Source organism: Loxodonta africana, chromosome 19, assembly GCF_030014295.1.
Source record: "Loxodonta africana isolate mLoxAfr1 chromosome 19, mLoxAfr1.hap2, whole genome shotgun sequence".
Lineage (NCBI taxonomy): Eukaryota > Metazoa > Chordata > Mammalia > Proboscidea > Elephantidae > Loxodonta > Loxodonta africana.
The window spans coordinates 8,039,849-8,055,710 of record NC_087360.1 but is presented as its reverse complement, the minus strand read 5'-3'; the positions used below and the strand labels follow the sequence as shown (position 1 = coordinate 8,055,710).

General features: G+C 46.7%; 1 protein-coding gene across 1 annotated transcript in view; it reads left to right on the top strand.

The window, feature by feature from the left end:
- The window catches only part of CFAP251 (cilia and flagella associated protein 251), a 95,633-nt gene that overhangs the window by 58,298 nt on the left and 21,473 nt on the right, over window positions 1–15,862 (top strand). Inside the window, exons 15-18 of the mRNA XM_010599893.3 lie at window positions 4,621–4,735; window positions 5,793–5,956; window positions 12,656–12,746; window positions 12,948–13,091. Of these exons, the coding sequence (XP_010598195.2) occupies window positions 4,621–4,735; window positions 5,793–5,956; window positions 12,656–12,746; window positions 12,948–13,091 (514 nt within the window). The remainder of the gene's footprint in view (window positions 1–4,620; window positions 4,736–5,792; window positions 5,957–12,655; window positions 12,747–12,947; window positions 13,092–15,862) is intronic.

The following is a 15,862-nucleotide window of genomic DNA, read 5'->3' as shown; positions in this document are numbered from 1 at the left end:
GAGTGATTATTCCCTGTCCTTGAGCATAGAGCATAGAGAATGTGACCCAGCTGAAGCTGGCCTCACAAGGGCTCACAAGGACTCACAAGGACACATCAACTGGGCCCTGAGATAAAGACAATAGATAGAATAATCTTGGAAAATATCTTTTAGGGAAACCTTTCATATAAGCCAGAACACAGAAGACTTTCCACTCTTGTCTTTTTCTATTAACATTTAGTGAATAGAAATTTGCTGGACCAATGAAGACCCTCCTGACTGTCGGTTACTGAAACCTGTACCAGTGGTTGTTAAGAAAGGCAATTCAAAATGTAGGACCACAGTTTCTAGCCAACCTGTGAGAAGGTAAAAGCTTTCAATGGTTTCGTCCATTTGTAATGTTAATATATACCGATGACTCTGTAACCTTCCTTGGACTTGGGCAGACGTGGCTGTGGCAGCACACTTGTCCGTTTTCGCGTTCTTACTTACTCTAATATTTCCTTGGACTTGGGCAGACATTAGCTCTGGCAGCATGCGTGTCTGCTTCCCACTTTTGTCTTTTTGAGTATACGCAGAATAAAACTTTTTTTTTGCTTTATTAAAAAAAAGTAAAATGGAAAAGAATTATTAAAAAAAAAACAAAAACTTACTGAGGTGAAATTCACATACCATAAAATTAACCGTTTTAAAGTGAGCAATTCTGCAGCGTTTAGTCCATTCACAGTGTTGTGCAGCCAGAACATTTCCGCCACTCCAAAGTCAGCCCCCAGGCATAAAGCATCTTTTAAATTACAGGAATAATAAAGCCTCCTAACCAAAGCTTCATTGGGAAGGAATCGCCTTTCCATGGTAAATCCAAAAGATTTAAAAATACATTTAAAAAATATATAAAAGAACATGAAAACGCAGTTCACAAGGAAAAAAAAAAAAAAAGCCAATAAACCTCTGAGCAGCTTCTCACTACTCTGTCAAAGATGCAAATAGAATCCAGATACCATTTTTCACAAGTCAGATTAGCAAAGATAAAAATGATTGATAGTACTTGATGTTGGCAAGGGTGTAGGCAAGTCTCAGGCCCTGGGAGGGGCTGTGTGAATTGGCGCAACCTTTTGGGAGAGCCATTTGTCACCCTCTATTAAATTTTATCCTATCTTCTGACTTCTAGGAATACTGCCCAGGGAAGCACAGAGGTGAGTATGCCAAGACATAAGTACAAGGATGTCTTGTCTAAAAATATTTAAAAAAATGGAAACAATCCAAATGTCCATTAATAGGGGATTAGTTAAAGGATGTTTGTCAGACCACTGGGACCCTATGCTGCTTTTATAAAAGGAAAAAAAAAAAAAAAGGATACGGTAGCTCTCTGTGTAGTAACATGGAAATGTCTCCAAGACATATTGTGAGATCAAGCAAGTGCCAAGTAAGAATGAATGGAAGGACTCCATTTTCACATAAAAATTATAATGATATACCAAAAAACCAAACCCACTGCTGCTGAGCGGATTCCAACTCACAGCAACCCTATAGAACAGAGTAGAACTGCCCCATATGGTTTCCATGGAGTGCCTAGTGGATTCGAACTGCTGACCTTTTGGTTGGCAGCCTTAGCTCTTAACCACTGTGCCATCAGAACTCGCTATAATGATACAGGTTAGAATATATGTGAGAACATGTAAAAGAAATTCTCGAGTATACCAAACCATTGCCTAGGATTATCTTGGGGTAAGGAGTGCAGCAATGTGGACTTATAGGTAGATTTTCTACTTTTTGTGTGTCTACATGTTTGAAAAATTTGAAAAATGAATATTTAGTACTTTTTAATTTTATTTTTGATGTTGAGAATATACGCGGCAGAGCATTCACCAATTCAAGGGTTTCTGCACGTGCAATTTAGTGACGTTGAATACCTTCTTGGAGTTGTGCAACCGTTCTCACCTTCCTTTTCTGAGTTGTTCCTCCCCCATTAACATAAACTCACTGCCCCCTAAGTTTCCTGCCTAATCTTTTGTGTCACTGTGGTCCATTTGATCCCACATAGATAGATTTTAAAAGAGTACAGTGGAAAATTTAATACTTTTGCAATCAGAAGAAAAAGATACTAATTTTATAAAATTGTTAGGTACAATTAAGAACGCTTGGTAACATATATCCTGTACCAGGTTCTAGAAACTGTTCTTGGTGCTTTGTGTATATTAGCTCATTTAAAAGCTCACCACAGTCTTATGGGAAAAGTGCTGTCACTGTTGCTATTTTACAGATGGGGAACCTGAGGCGCAGAGAGGTTCAGTAATTTGTCAACTTGTCGGGCTTTTTTTTTCCTCTTAATATTAAAAAAAATTGGGATATCCTTTACATATAAAATTTACCCTTTTAAAGTGTAAAATTTAGTGGTTTGTAGTATATTCGGAGTTGTTCAGCAATCACCATTACCTAATTCCAGAACATTCTCATCACCTTAGGAGAAACCTCGTATCCATTAGCAGTCAGTCCCCATTCTTCCCTCCTCTCCCCCAGCTCCTGGCAACCACTAATCTGCTTTTTGCCTCAATGGGTTTACCTCTTCTGGACATTTCATATAAATGGAATCATACAGCCTATGGCCTTCTGTGTCTGGCTTCTTTCACTCAGCATGATGTTTCAAGGTTCATCCACACTGTAGCATGAATCAGAACTTCATTGCTTTTTATGACTGAATAATATTCATTATAGGGGTGGATCACATTTTGTTCATTATTCATCAGTTAATAGTCATTTGAGTTGTTTCCACTTTTTGGCTGTTATGAATAACACTGCTGTGAACATTTGTCTAGAAGTTTTTGTGTGGAAGCATGTTTTCATTTCTCTGCGGTCTACTCCTAGGGGTAGAGTTGTTGGGTCAACCATCTGAGGAACTGCCAGACTGTTTTACCAGGTGACTGTACCATTTTACATCCAACAACAATGCAGGGGCGCTTTGGTTTCTCTACAACCTCCCGTAAGTTTTAAGGGTCAAACCCCCATCGCTGTTGAGTCGATTCCAACGCTTAGTGACCCGATGGGACAAAGTAGAAGTGCCCCATAAGATTTCCAAGGCTGTAATCTTTACAGAAACAGACTACCATATCTTTCTCTTGCGGAGCAGCTAGTGGGTTCCATCCACAGACCTTTCAGTTAGCAGCCGAGTACGTTAACCACTGTGCCAATAGGGCTCAGAGTCTGTGCTCTTAACCAAGCTCTACCCTAGCTCTGGGCACTCGAAGCTATTCGGGAAGGGCCTTAAACATTTTCTACTGGAATGATAGATAAGGGTGATTTATAATTAACTGATGCATTATCTGCCCATTTTGCCATTTTAGCATTTTTGACCTTCACCCAATCTGCTTGCATGTAAGCCTGACCATGGACCATCCCAGCTTCACACCCTTCAAGGGCATCCCATAACCCAGCAGATAAAGCCTAGCTTCCTAACCTGGCCCCTGTTCACCTCGTCACCCTCCCTCCTGCCACTGCCCTTTCATCATATGTTTCTGTGGGTTGAACTCCATACGCCATGTTCCATCCTTCTGCACTTCCTGCTTTCTCGATGCTTTTCTGTACTGACCAGGGCCCCGAGTCTCGAGTCTCGGAGCCTCTCTCCGACTCACATTCAGAACTTCGCCTGACCATTGCCTAGGAGCTCACCATTCCTCCTCAGGGCTTTCTGTGCATCTTGGGTTTGCTGTATTATTACCCTTCTCCTCTCATATTGTTCCCAGACACGCTGTCCCTGCTGGACTGTGAACATCTCAGTGGCCAGAAACACATCTTTCTTCTTCCTGTCTCCTGAGCACCTAACTCAATGCCTGGCCCAGAAGAGGTGCCCAGGAAATGCTTGTTGAGTGGAATTTGCTCCTTCTTTATTCCACACTCACAGACCCAGTACGTGCTGTCAGACATGCTGGGTGCAGGGGGTGCAGGGAGAAAACCCACCCACATGCCCAGGGCCTCATAGTAGAGGAAGAGAAGTAGCTGCTGGGCTCACACAGGCAAATCCGGGTTTTGTAGGGCCTGAAGCTTGTTCAGTTTTAAGGGCCCTCTTGTTTGAGGGTGTCATGACTGTTATGGCTTGAATTGTGTCCTCCAAAAATGTGTATCAACTTGGCTAGGCCATGATTCCCAGCATTGTGGGATTGTCCACCATTTTGTCATCTGATGTCATTTTCCTATGCTTTGTAAATCCTGCCCCTTTGATGTTAATGAGTCAGAATTAGAGGCAGTTATGTTAATGAGGCAGGACTCAAACTACAAGATTAGGTTGTGTCTAAATCAGTCTCTTTTGAGATAAAAGAGAAAAGGGAGCAAAGAGACATGGGGACCTCATGCCACCAAGAAACAAGAGCCTTTAGACCCAGGGTCCCTGCACTGAGAAGCACCTAGGCCAGGGGAAGATTGATGACAAGGACCTTAACCCAGAGCCGACAGAGAGCAACCCTTCCCCTGGAGTTGGCACCCTGAATTCAGACTTCTAGCCTCCTAGACTGTGACAGAATAAATTTCTCTTTACTAAAGCCATCCACTTGTGGTATTTCTGTTATAGCAGCACTAGAGGATTAAGACAATGACCAAAAAGTCGTAAAACCTACGTTCAGATTTGTGGAATTAATTTTTTTTATCATACAGAAAGACACTTCTTGGGCCAACTTATGGTTCCCCCATTGAACAAATCCAGCTCCTGCCAGTGAAAACCGCTAGTGAACTCCAGAAACGCTACCTGGTGTTTATTAACAGAGACAAGGTACCCACCCTTCTGCTCTTTGGTTCTATAGGCTGACCCCACATGTTATGAGGAAGGAACCAGTCCCAAGTATGGTAAGACTCAGGACGCTTCGCTCCATGTCCGAGTCTAAGTACTTCCACCTGAGTCAACAGTGAAGCGAAAACTTACCACAGATTATTCTGGATGACTCCTGGGAAACCTTTCTTGGCAGAATGTTTATATTTTCTGCACCCCAAATGAGGATACATGGTCCACCAAAGATTTTTTTTTTTTTATTTCTGATTTATTTCCATGTGAAAATTATATTTTGTTATTGCTTGGTACCATCAAGCTGATTTTGACTCATAGCGACCCCACGTGACGGAGTAGAACTACCCCGTGAGGTTTTCTAGGCTGTAATCTTTATGGGCGCAGGTCACCAGGGCTTTCTCCCTCAGGGCCACTGGGTGAGTTTGAACCACCAACCCTTCATTTAGCAGCCAAGTGCTTAAACATTATTCCACCAGGGCTCCTTAGAAAAATCATATAAAGACATACAAATCAGTCATGCTTAATTATACATTAAAGAATAATCTGTATTGAAAGGAGCCCTGATGGTACAGTTGTTAAGAGCTTAGCTCCTAACTAAAAGGTCAGCAGTTCGAATCCACCAGCCACTCCTTGGAAAACCCTATGGGGGCAGCTCTCCTCTGTCCTATAGGGTCCCTATGAGTTGGAATCGACTCGACAGCAATGGGGTTGGTTTTTATATTAAAAAGCATAAAATCATACAATGTTAGAATTATCCTGGAAAGCCCTGGACATCTGACCATGAAGACATGGAAGAAAACTTCACTTCTGTGTAGCTATTGAACTTGCACGGAGGGGGTCCTCCCTGCTGCAGCATGGTGTTGTCTCTACGGGACATTCCGCATGTAGGAGCCCAGCCAAGTTAGACATGGTGTTCAGCCACTGAAAGAGTTTCAGACACACAGGTCCTTCCTGCAAACAGCTCTGGGGGTGATAGGGGAAAACTCCAGGCACAGTGGGGGATCTAGTCATCTGAGTCCGAGTCTTGTTACATCTTTGTCTCTAGGTTGGACTGCAGATCTTACCTGTTGATGGCAATCCACATAAGACGTCTGCTATCATTTGCCACCCGAATGGGGTAGCTGGGATGACTCTTTCCTATGATGGCTGCTACGCCTTCACGGCAGGAGGACATGACCGCTCGGTCGTGCAGTGGGAAATTAACTTAAGGTATGTGAGGGGGATGGAAGCTCGGCCCTACAAGACAGGTGTCAAGTGTAGACCCCATCTCTTCACTCAGCTACAGGAGGCAGGTGTGGAACACCTGTGAAGTGCCAGGCAGTGTGCAAGGCCTTCAGGTACATGTGGCCAGGACCCAGGCCTGGTCTTCAGGGTGCTCACATGTTGGTGTGGGAGACACAGAGGTGAGCCAAAGTGAGGGATTGGGAGGTTTGAGAGAAGCATGAGGTGGGGCTGCAGGAGAACTCCAGGGCACATCTCACAAGCCAGGCGGGTTGGGGGCAGGGGGGCCACATGTGAAGAGATGGATTCTCGAGAGAAAGGGGGCTGCAACCAGGCCTCGCCTCCCAGCCTATTGTCACATTCATATTATCATCCGAACTGTTTACCGTTTTTCTTAATCGACTTTTTTATTCACTGTGTTTTTCTTAATTGACTTTTTTTAACTCAACATTTTGTTTTTTTGTTTTTTTTTATTTTGTTGTTGTTGAGAATATGCACAGGAAAACATATACCAGTTCAGCTGTTTCTCTATGCACAATTTAGTGGCACTGATTACGTTCTTTGAGTTGTACGACCATTCCTACCCTCCTTTTCTGAGTTGCTCCTCCCCTGTGACAGAAACTGACTGCCCCCTAAACTTCGTATTTGCTCCTTTGAGTTGGTGTTGTCAGTTTGACCCCATATAGGTATTTCTTAAAAGAGTATAATGGTCAAAACCACCAAAAAAACCCAGTGCCGTCGAGTCGATTCCGACTCATAGCGACCCTATAGGACAGAGTAGAACTGCCCACAGAGTTTCCAAGGAGCACCCGGTGGGTTCGAACTGCCGACATAATGGTCAAGGCAGACATTTTTTACTTGTTAAGTTAAACTACTGTTGGTTTTAAGAAGACCTTGGGATAATTTTGGCTCAATGTTTAAAGATTTTCTCAGGGCAGTCATTGATTTGATAAGCTTGTTACGTATATATTTTGTATTTTTGTTATATATATTGTAATGCACAAGAAAACAAGTATCTGTTGTTGATGTGTGCTGTCAAGTTGATTCCAACTCATAGCAACCCCATGTGACAGAGTAGGGTTTCCAAGGCTGTAATCTTTAGACAGGAAGATTGCTGGGCCTCTCTGGGTGGGTTTGAACTGCCGGCCTTTTGGTTAGCAGTCAAGTGTTGAATGATTGTGCCACGAGGATTCCTTAAATACTGACCTTGTGAAAATTTAAAAAGTTCATCTGTGACTAGTACCACCTAAAATCATGTTGCTACTTGAAGAAAGCCTGAGCTAAGTCTGGAAAAATCTTTAGGGATTTGCCAGGTGGAGAAGAAAGGAAAAGACAACCCAGATGGAAGACACCACGTGTGTCACAAGCACAGGGCAGGGAAGCACGTGGTGCTGGGTTTAAGAAACAGCAAGCATCTGGAAGATTGGGCAAGGTGGTCTTGAACCTCTGCCTGTGAGCTGAGGTGGCCCTTGAGGAATTACTTGGTCAAGTTTGCGTTTCGGGAAACCCCTCAGATGTGTGGAGGACAGAGTGGTGGGGGCCAGGGAGGCAGCGAAGGGACCCACCATCATCGTCATTGGGAGGAGGCGAGCAGAAGATGAGAGAGATTTAACAGTGACATTGGGCAGAATGTGGTCACCCCTGGAAGCTCTTGAGTTCCCCTGCCACTTCTGAGAGAGCCGGAGAGGTGATCCTGTTCCCCCCACAGGGATTTACTGAACCCCTTCTGTGGATCCCCGCCCAGCAAGAGCACCTGCTGTGGGCAGGTGGTCACACGGAGCAGCGCCACCACGTCCGTGAGCTACATGGACCGATGGCACTTGTGGTTAAGGCCGTGTGCTGCCTCCTAGGTTCACCCGCCCCTGAAATCCTTTCTCACGCCACACCAGCTGGAGTCCCAGCCCGAGTCTCTGCAGTGCAAATGACTGAAAGTGCAGGAGTGTTACTGTAGACATGTGCTCTGGCCTACGCTTCTCACCCCAGCTGTCCTCAGGTGAGAATCTCTGTCCGAGGTGGTGGTGGTGGTTAGCTGCCATCAAGTTGGCCCCTGACTCAGGGCGACCCTGTGCCCAATGACACTAAATGCTGCCCAGCCCTGTGCCATTCCCATGATCAGTTGCAGATCGGATTGTTGTGATCCACAGGGTTTTCACTGACTGATTTTCAGAAGTAGATTGCCACCTTAGTCTAGAAACTCCAGCGAAACCTCTTCAGCATCATAGCAACACACAAGCCTCTTGCTGGCAGACGAGTGGTTGCTGTTCCTCAGTTGCATTGGCTGGGAATTGAACCCTGGTCTCCTGCATGGAAGATAAGAATTCTACCACTGACCCACCGCACCACCTAAAGTCAGGTTGGAGAATTCTGTAGTCGAACATGGGCAAGTACATGGACTCTGAAGTTAGATTGACACAGTTTATCTGTGCTGCTGGCCGTGGGACCTAGGGCAGTTTTCTTAACATCTCTGATCTTTAGATTCCTTGACTGTGAAATGGCGATAATAATGGGGACTTTTATAGGATCCTTGTAAAGATTAGGTTGGTTAATACATGCAAAGAAAGCACCCAGCACAGAGCTAGGTGTTCCTTCCTTGTCTTCTTCCTCATAAAGGCATTGCTTAGGAGCTCCGGATCTTCACTGCTAAAAGAGGGAGTGGATGCTTAGATGCTCTTCTCATCTACCTCAGTCCACCTGAGCTGCCACAGGCCAGAGTGGAGCCACCAGGCAGCCAGCTCCTGGTCCTGATCCCTGCTCCCAGCCCTGCTCGGTCGGTCCATCTGCCGGGCCACTCAGCCCAACACTCTCACCTAGGAAGTGGTACGCACACAGCTAGGAGCCGCCTGGTTTCCTACAGAGCAAATGTGATGCATGGCTCCCAGTCAAAGCCGAGGGCACTTTCACTCCTGGCGAACATGGGAGCGTCTCCTCTTTTGCTACTTTATGAGCAAATAGCCGGTGGAGTTCGTGTTGGACCCACTCAGATCACAGTTGCAACTCTGACTCTGAGACCTCAACAACTGGATCTTGGGAATTAGGGGATTCAGGCACAGGCGGGGAGTTCCCTCATTGCAAAGCCCGCCCTGATCCTGCCTGCAGCAGAGGGCTGCTGGGCTCCCAAGACCTGCCTGCTCCCTGGAACCCTGGGGGAAGTGAGACCTGGGGTGAGTCTCCCCATATTTTCATTGTTTTTCCTCTTCTCCATCAGCTTGGGATCTGGGATGGTAGAAATTAACAACAACAAAAAAAGGCATCAGCTTCTTTCCAGTCACTTGCCTGTGCCTGGCCAGAGTCCAGACTTCTGAGAATTTCAATTTAATTTGTTGCGGGGACAAAGGATCATTATAACCTAATTAGCACTTCGTTGCTGCTTCTGGTGTCTTAATACGTTCATTGCTTCACTAATGGAAAGAAATGCAAAAACTGTAAATAGTAAACAAACAAAATTCCTACTAGAATTACTGTTGACAAGTTGTGGGACTAAATGAAGAAGATGCTAAATCCACTTACATGCCAATGCTTTTCATCAGAGCACGGGGCTCAAAACCACTAAAATGTCAGCTGTTTGAACCCACCAGCTGCTCCGCGGAAGAAAGATGTGACAGTCTGCTTCCGTGAAGATTAAACCCAGAAACCCGTGAAGATTACAGCCTTAGAAACCCTATGGGGCAGTTCTACTCTGTCCTTTAGGGCCACTATGAGTTGGAATCGACTCGATGACACACAACAACAACTTCTAGGGCCAGAATACTGTCATTGCAGCAGATCCGATTTCTTCCCTGGGAGACCTCCTTCCCATCCCCTTTCTCTTCCTGTGGTTCACCCACACCCTCTCCCTTCTCCCCATCTTTGCTAGCCCTTTTTATCTCTTTGTCTGGCATCTGTTTTAAAATCTCCCATCACGTTTTTATGCTCACCCTCCCATCTGCCATCATGCCACCCTGCTCAGACAGGAGCAGAGACCTGAATTCAAATCCTACCTCCACTCCCTGCAAGCTCCATCACCACAGGCAGGTCCCTGGACTTCTCTGAGTCTCAGTTTCTCCATCTGTTGAATGGGAATATAATCGCCCAGTCCAGAGGGCTCTTTGAGGGTGATGTAACCACCACTATAGCTCTTCTCCCTCCTCCTCTTGGGAGCGTTTACTGAGCACTCACTACGTCCCAGTCACAGTGCTCGCGGCTTCTCGAGCTTTCTCATTTCACAGAAGTAGTGTACGCATAGCCGGGCACAGAGTAGGTTCTCAATAAATGTCACTTCCCTTTTGTGCTGCCCCAGTGACCTCCTTTGTTGTTGTAGCTGTTAGAAGCATTGGAAACCCAATGTAGGCTCCAAATGGACTTTCTGACATGGTCATTTGGCACCTCATGGCCACGTGGCAGGGACACGGTTCCCTTGGGTGCCTGCTGCCTTCTCTCCACCTGACTCTGCTCTTGGCATCCTCTACCATGCAACTGGATTTCTGCTCTCAGCAGGACATGGCCACTGGCAGTTCCCCGATTTCACAAATGGTAGCGCTTACCTCAGAGGGTGCAAATCTCTTTCCTGGCTCTGGCTGGAAAAGTCCCACTCCAGTCCTTTCAGTCCCTCCCAGTCAGTTGGTAGTGGCCAGGAAGCCCGGCACACAGCGTAGGCCCGACCACCAGAGCCCTATATTGGACTGGTCCAAGAAAACCAGGAACTCTTGTGAGCCTTCCCCTCAGGGGTTCCTGGGGATGAGGGGCTCCTCCATGTCACTTCTGGGATACCTGGTCCTGCACCTGGCCCACATACCTGTCGGGTGGAGTCTGGGCCCAGCCTGGAGGCTGCAGAGACGCAGCCCTTCAGCTGGACGTCGGCCTCCATGGCCTTCAAACAGAACCCAGCAGTGAGGTGCAGACAGGGCCCTGCTGGGGGGAACCTGGGGCTCCTGGGCCCTTGTCTACCTGCAGCGCACCAGGCTGCATCCCCCAGCCCCTGACCTGGGGCCGACAGGCGGACCAAGGGACCAAGGGCAGGTTTGTGGCTCCCTCTCTGTAAGGAGGTGTAGGTACATATCAGTGCTGTTTCAGTTGTCATAATGATTGTAACTACTCTTTGCTGAGCCTTTTTCTGTGCCAGATTGTTACAGAGTGAGTTGTGTTTCCCCAAAAAATGTGTGTCAACTTGGCTAGGCCATGATTCCCAGTATTGTGTGGTTGTCCACCATTTTGTCATCTGATGTGATTTTACTATGTGTTCTAAATCTTAACCTCTGCCTGTGGTTAATGAGGCAAGTTTAGGTTATGTTAGAGAGGATTAGGGTGGGATGCAACACTCTTACTCAGATCACAGCCCTGATCCTATTGTAAGGGCAGTTTCCCTGGGGTGTGGCCTGAGTCACCTTTTATCTTACAAGAGATAAAAGAGAGAGAAACAAGCAGAGAGGGGACCTCATACTACCAAGAAAGTAGCACCTAGTGCAGAGCACGTCGTTTGGACCTAGGGTCCCTGTGCTGAGAAGATCAATGACAAGGACCTTCTCCTGGAGCTGGTGCCCTGAATTTGGACTTTTAGCCTCCTAGGCTGTGAGAGAATAAACTTCTGTTTGTTAAAGCCATCCACTTATGGTATTTCTGTTATAGAAGCACTGGATAACTAAGACACGGGTATTGTCTGATTCCTTCCTCACAGCCATCCTGTGAGGGAGGGACTGTGATTATCCCATTGTTCAGATCGGGAACACCCAAGTGATGGAGTAAGTGGTGGAGCTGGGGTTCACCTCAGGCCTTCCTGATTCTACCACACCTCAGCAAACATTCATTCCCCGAGAAAAATAAAAATTCTTTGTGTGCATTCCCTTTCTGAATTCTCAAACCACCTGGGGAGGCAGGTTCTGTCATTATCCCCATTTCACAGATGAGCAAACCGAGGCACCGGGAGTTGAAGTTACTTGCCCACAAGAGTGCAACTTGCAAGTGGCAGAGCCCGGGCCCCAGTGCACCTCTGACTCCAGATTCTGGACGCTTCACAACTTACCCACTATGATCTCCTGCTTCAGTGTGTTTTAACATCCCGGCACAGGACTAATCTCCTGATTAACAGAAATCCATTTATTGGATTATCGTCTTGATTTCGTATTATTAACATTTTGCATGAGGCAAAGCCGGCCTCATACAAAAGTAGGTTTTCTTATCACTTAAAGGGCCTATTTTTGGCAACTCTGACCCTGTGTTAGAGAGCAGAGGGTTATTTTTGTCTGACTGGCATGGGTCCCTTGTGGCTCCAGGTTTTTGTGGAAGCAATTAGTGCTGGCAGTCCACCTGTACGACGTCCTGTTCTTTTGGCGCTGGTCCTATGCGGCTCTAAAGTTACAAAGCTGCTCAGCTCGGGAGGGTTGTGCTTTCAGGACACAGGAGCCCTCCTCCCTCCGTCCCAATCCCTTAGGAGAACTCGGCTCCCCAAAGATCACAGACAAACGGCCCAGCCCCGCTGTGTCATCAGTGAGACAAGAACCCTGTCATTAAAGCAGGTGCCCTGTACCACCAGGTCCCACACTGGAAATTGAGTGTTCATGTTCACCTTCATTTTGGAGGGATTTTTCTCACCCAGCTTACAGAGAGACTCTAATTGTGTCTGTTCCGTGGTCCCAGTCCTTGGGCCAAGGTGCCGAGGCCGCCCCCTGACGCCCCTCGCCTGGTCGCTTTCTAACAGTGCTGTTTCTGTTGTAGCGCCCTGGAGGCAGCTGTTTCCCTTGGGGGTGAAGACTTGACCCCGTTCTACGGTCTGGTGTCTGGTGGCCGGGAAGGACAGTTCTACAGGGTAATTGTCCTCAGAGAAAACACTTCCTGGGAACACCTAATTCAGTGTGTAAAACAAACGTGCCGGGCTGTACCCTTTTTTCCAAAGCTCTTTCTTTTCCCCCACTGAGCTCAGAACGAACTTTCTAGAAAACATCTTGAAGTCTTAAAGGATGGTTCCGACTTTGACCAAAACCTGTGTTTCCGTTTCCTTTCCATGCAGGAGCTGGAAGACTATTTTTACTATTCCCAGCTCCGCAGTCAAGGCATAGACACCATGGAGACCAGAGAGGTGTCAGAGCACATCTGCCTGTCGGAGCTTCCCTATGTCATGAGAGCCATTGGCTTTTACCCCTCCGAAGAGAAGGTAGGTGGAATGAAAACAGGAACAGCAGTGGGATCCGTTGTTTATAATAAAACAGGAACGTTCACTGTAGGTCAGAGTAAAGGGTCCACGTTATTGTTACCTGAGTAGATCATCAAGAGGGGCCTGAGCATTTCAGATGTACTCCTGAGAAGCGGACTCACCGAAGTGGTGTGTGCTATTCCTGAAAGGTGCATTCCTTACTGGACTTTGATGTTGGTGTGAACGCGGGGGCTAAGAGCATGGGTTTTGGAATCGGAAGGCCCAGGGTTCCAGCCCTGCCCGTCGCTGCCCAGAACCAGCCTCCTGGAGGCGAGTGAGCACGCAGCCCAGCCAGGGCGCAGAGTGAGAGCTCAGTACCCAGTGCTGGTGGTCACCGAGACAGTTTCTGACCACAGAATGGCTGTTAGCCTCGCACATATTAATGGAGGTGCCTTTGGGAGCTGGGCCATGGAGCTCAGAAGATGGAATCACCCCTCGTGGTGATGTCACAAAAACTCCAGCTGTGAGGCGCTCCCCACAGGGACAAGAAGTACTCCGGGGAAAATGGTCGTCATATGAACTGTTGTTGAAAGTGCAATTGATTAGTTTTACTTTCTGACTCAAAAGACAGTACATTCTCTCTATAGAAGTTTCTGCTGCATTTTCCTTCATTGTTGTATCTATGGCTCTTTCTCTTTTGTTGACATTTATCGTAAGCGAATGCCTGTCTTCTCTGGGTGATTGGGCTGGCAGAGCATCTACGAGTTCCAGACCTAGGAAGGGAAAAGTACACCGCGATGGGAAGTGCAGGGTCTCCAAATCAGGCGGACCACTTGGCAAGTCATTCTCTCCTGTGAGTTACTGCTTCCTCGAGGCTGGACAAGGTTCCTACCTCCTAGGGCACTGTGAGGACGAAGGTTTGTGGCGCGCCCAGCACACACTGCCCAGGGCAGGTGCCTCATAAACAGAAACCGTTCTTCTTCCCTCGGAATTTCCTGTCAAAACGACGACATGTCTTTCTTAAGGAATTGATGGGCTACTTCTTTCTTTTTTATTGTACTTTACAGAGCAAATTAGTTTCCCATTCCATAGTTTGTATGTAATGTGTTTCATGACCTTGATTTCATCCCCCATGATGTGCCCTGCTTTCCCCATTTTCCTACGCCCTGATTATCTATCCCTTCCTGTCTTCTCATCTCCTAATTGATTGTTCTAAGAAGTACCTTCCTCTCAGGTGTTACTCCTTATCTTATGTGCTTGTCCACTGTTTGGCTGGGAGTTGGTCTCCGGGAATGGCTTCATTTCCAGGTCAGAAGGGTGTGCTATAGGGCCGAGTCTTGGGATTTCCTCCAGTCTCTGTCAGGCCAGCAAGCCTGGACTTTTTTCTGAATTTCATTTTTTTGTTCTGCAATTTTCTCCTACTCTGTCCAGGACCCTCTGTTGTGATCCTAGTCAGAGCAGTTGGTAGTGGTAGCCGAGCACCATCTAGTCCTTCTGGTCTCAGGGTTGCGTAGGCTGTGGTTCACGTGGCCCGTAATTGCTCCTTTGAGTCTTTGGTCTCCTTCACTCTCCTTTGCTCGGACGGAAAGAGACCAATAGTTGTAACTTAGGTGGCTGCACACAAGCTTTTAAGACCCCAGATGCTACTCACCAAACTAGGATGCAAAACATTGACTTAGGTACTATGTTGTGCCAATTGATGTAGATGTCCCCTGAGCCTATGGTCCTTTGTCTTCTAGCCTAGGACCTTCATCCTGCTTTGCTTCGTCTTTCTTGTTTTTAATGTTTTATTGTGGGAAATCACAAGCAGTCACCAAAGCAGAGAAGACAGCATCATGAACTTCATGTACCCATCTCTCAACCTCAGCCGTTATCAACTCCTGTTCTGTCCACACCACCTGATTTTCTCCTGCTCCCAGGTTATTGGGAAGCAGACCCCAGGCATCGTCACCTGATGGGGAGGTCTTTCGAGGTGAGGTGCCTCCATCTGTAATCCAGCTGTGGAGAGGGCCTTCTGTCAAGGTGTGGTACCTGAGGGTCTGAGGCTCATGTTCATGTGAAAGTCAGCAGAAGCCATTGGTGGACCCTCATCTTACATTTCCTGTGGGTACGCTTTTGGGCACCTCTCTGGTGGTTTAGGAACTGCTGCAGATCACAGCCATCCTACCAGGGAGGCAGTGGCTGAGGGGCCAGGACACAGGTGCCTACGTCAGGCCCTGAGTGTGATCTTGACAGTGGCCACCTGTCAGTGAACTTCTCCAAGCCTCAGTTTCCTCATCTATAAAAAAAACAGTTGCCATTGAGTTGACTCTGACTCATGGTGACCCCATGCATGTCAGAGTAGAACTGTGCTCTATAGGGTTTTCTAGAAGCAGATCAACAGGACTTCCTTCCAAGGTACCTCTGGGGGACTTGAACTTCCAGCCTTTTGGTTAGCAGCGAAACACATTAACTGTTTGTACCACCGAGAGACTCTTTCCTCATCTATAAAATGGGGATAATAATAATACCTACTTCCTGGAATTACTGTGAAAATTAAATTAGATTATGTATTTAGTACAGCACGTGACACATATCAAATGTGAAAAAAAAAGTTGCACGTGTTATCATCTTGCTCCTCATACTCTCGTCTCCGGGTGTGCGATTAGAAAAGATCTTAGGTGAATGCTTCTCTGACCTCACGGCTCTTCATTCACAATGCCCTTTCTAAAACCAGTTTTTTAATTTTCTTGATTCAGCTGGTACAGTTACTGTACATAAACACCATCAGTTAGATTGATGACAGTTTTCTC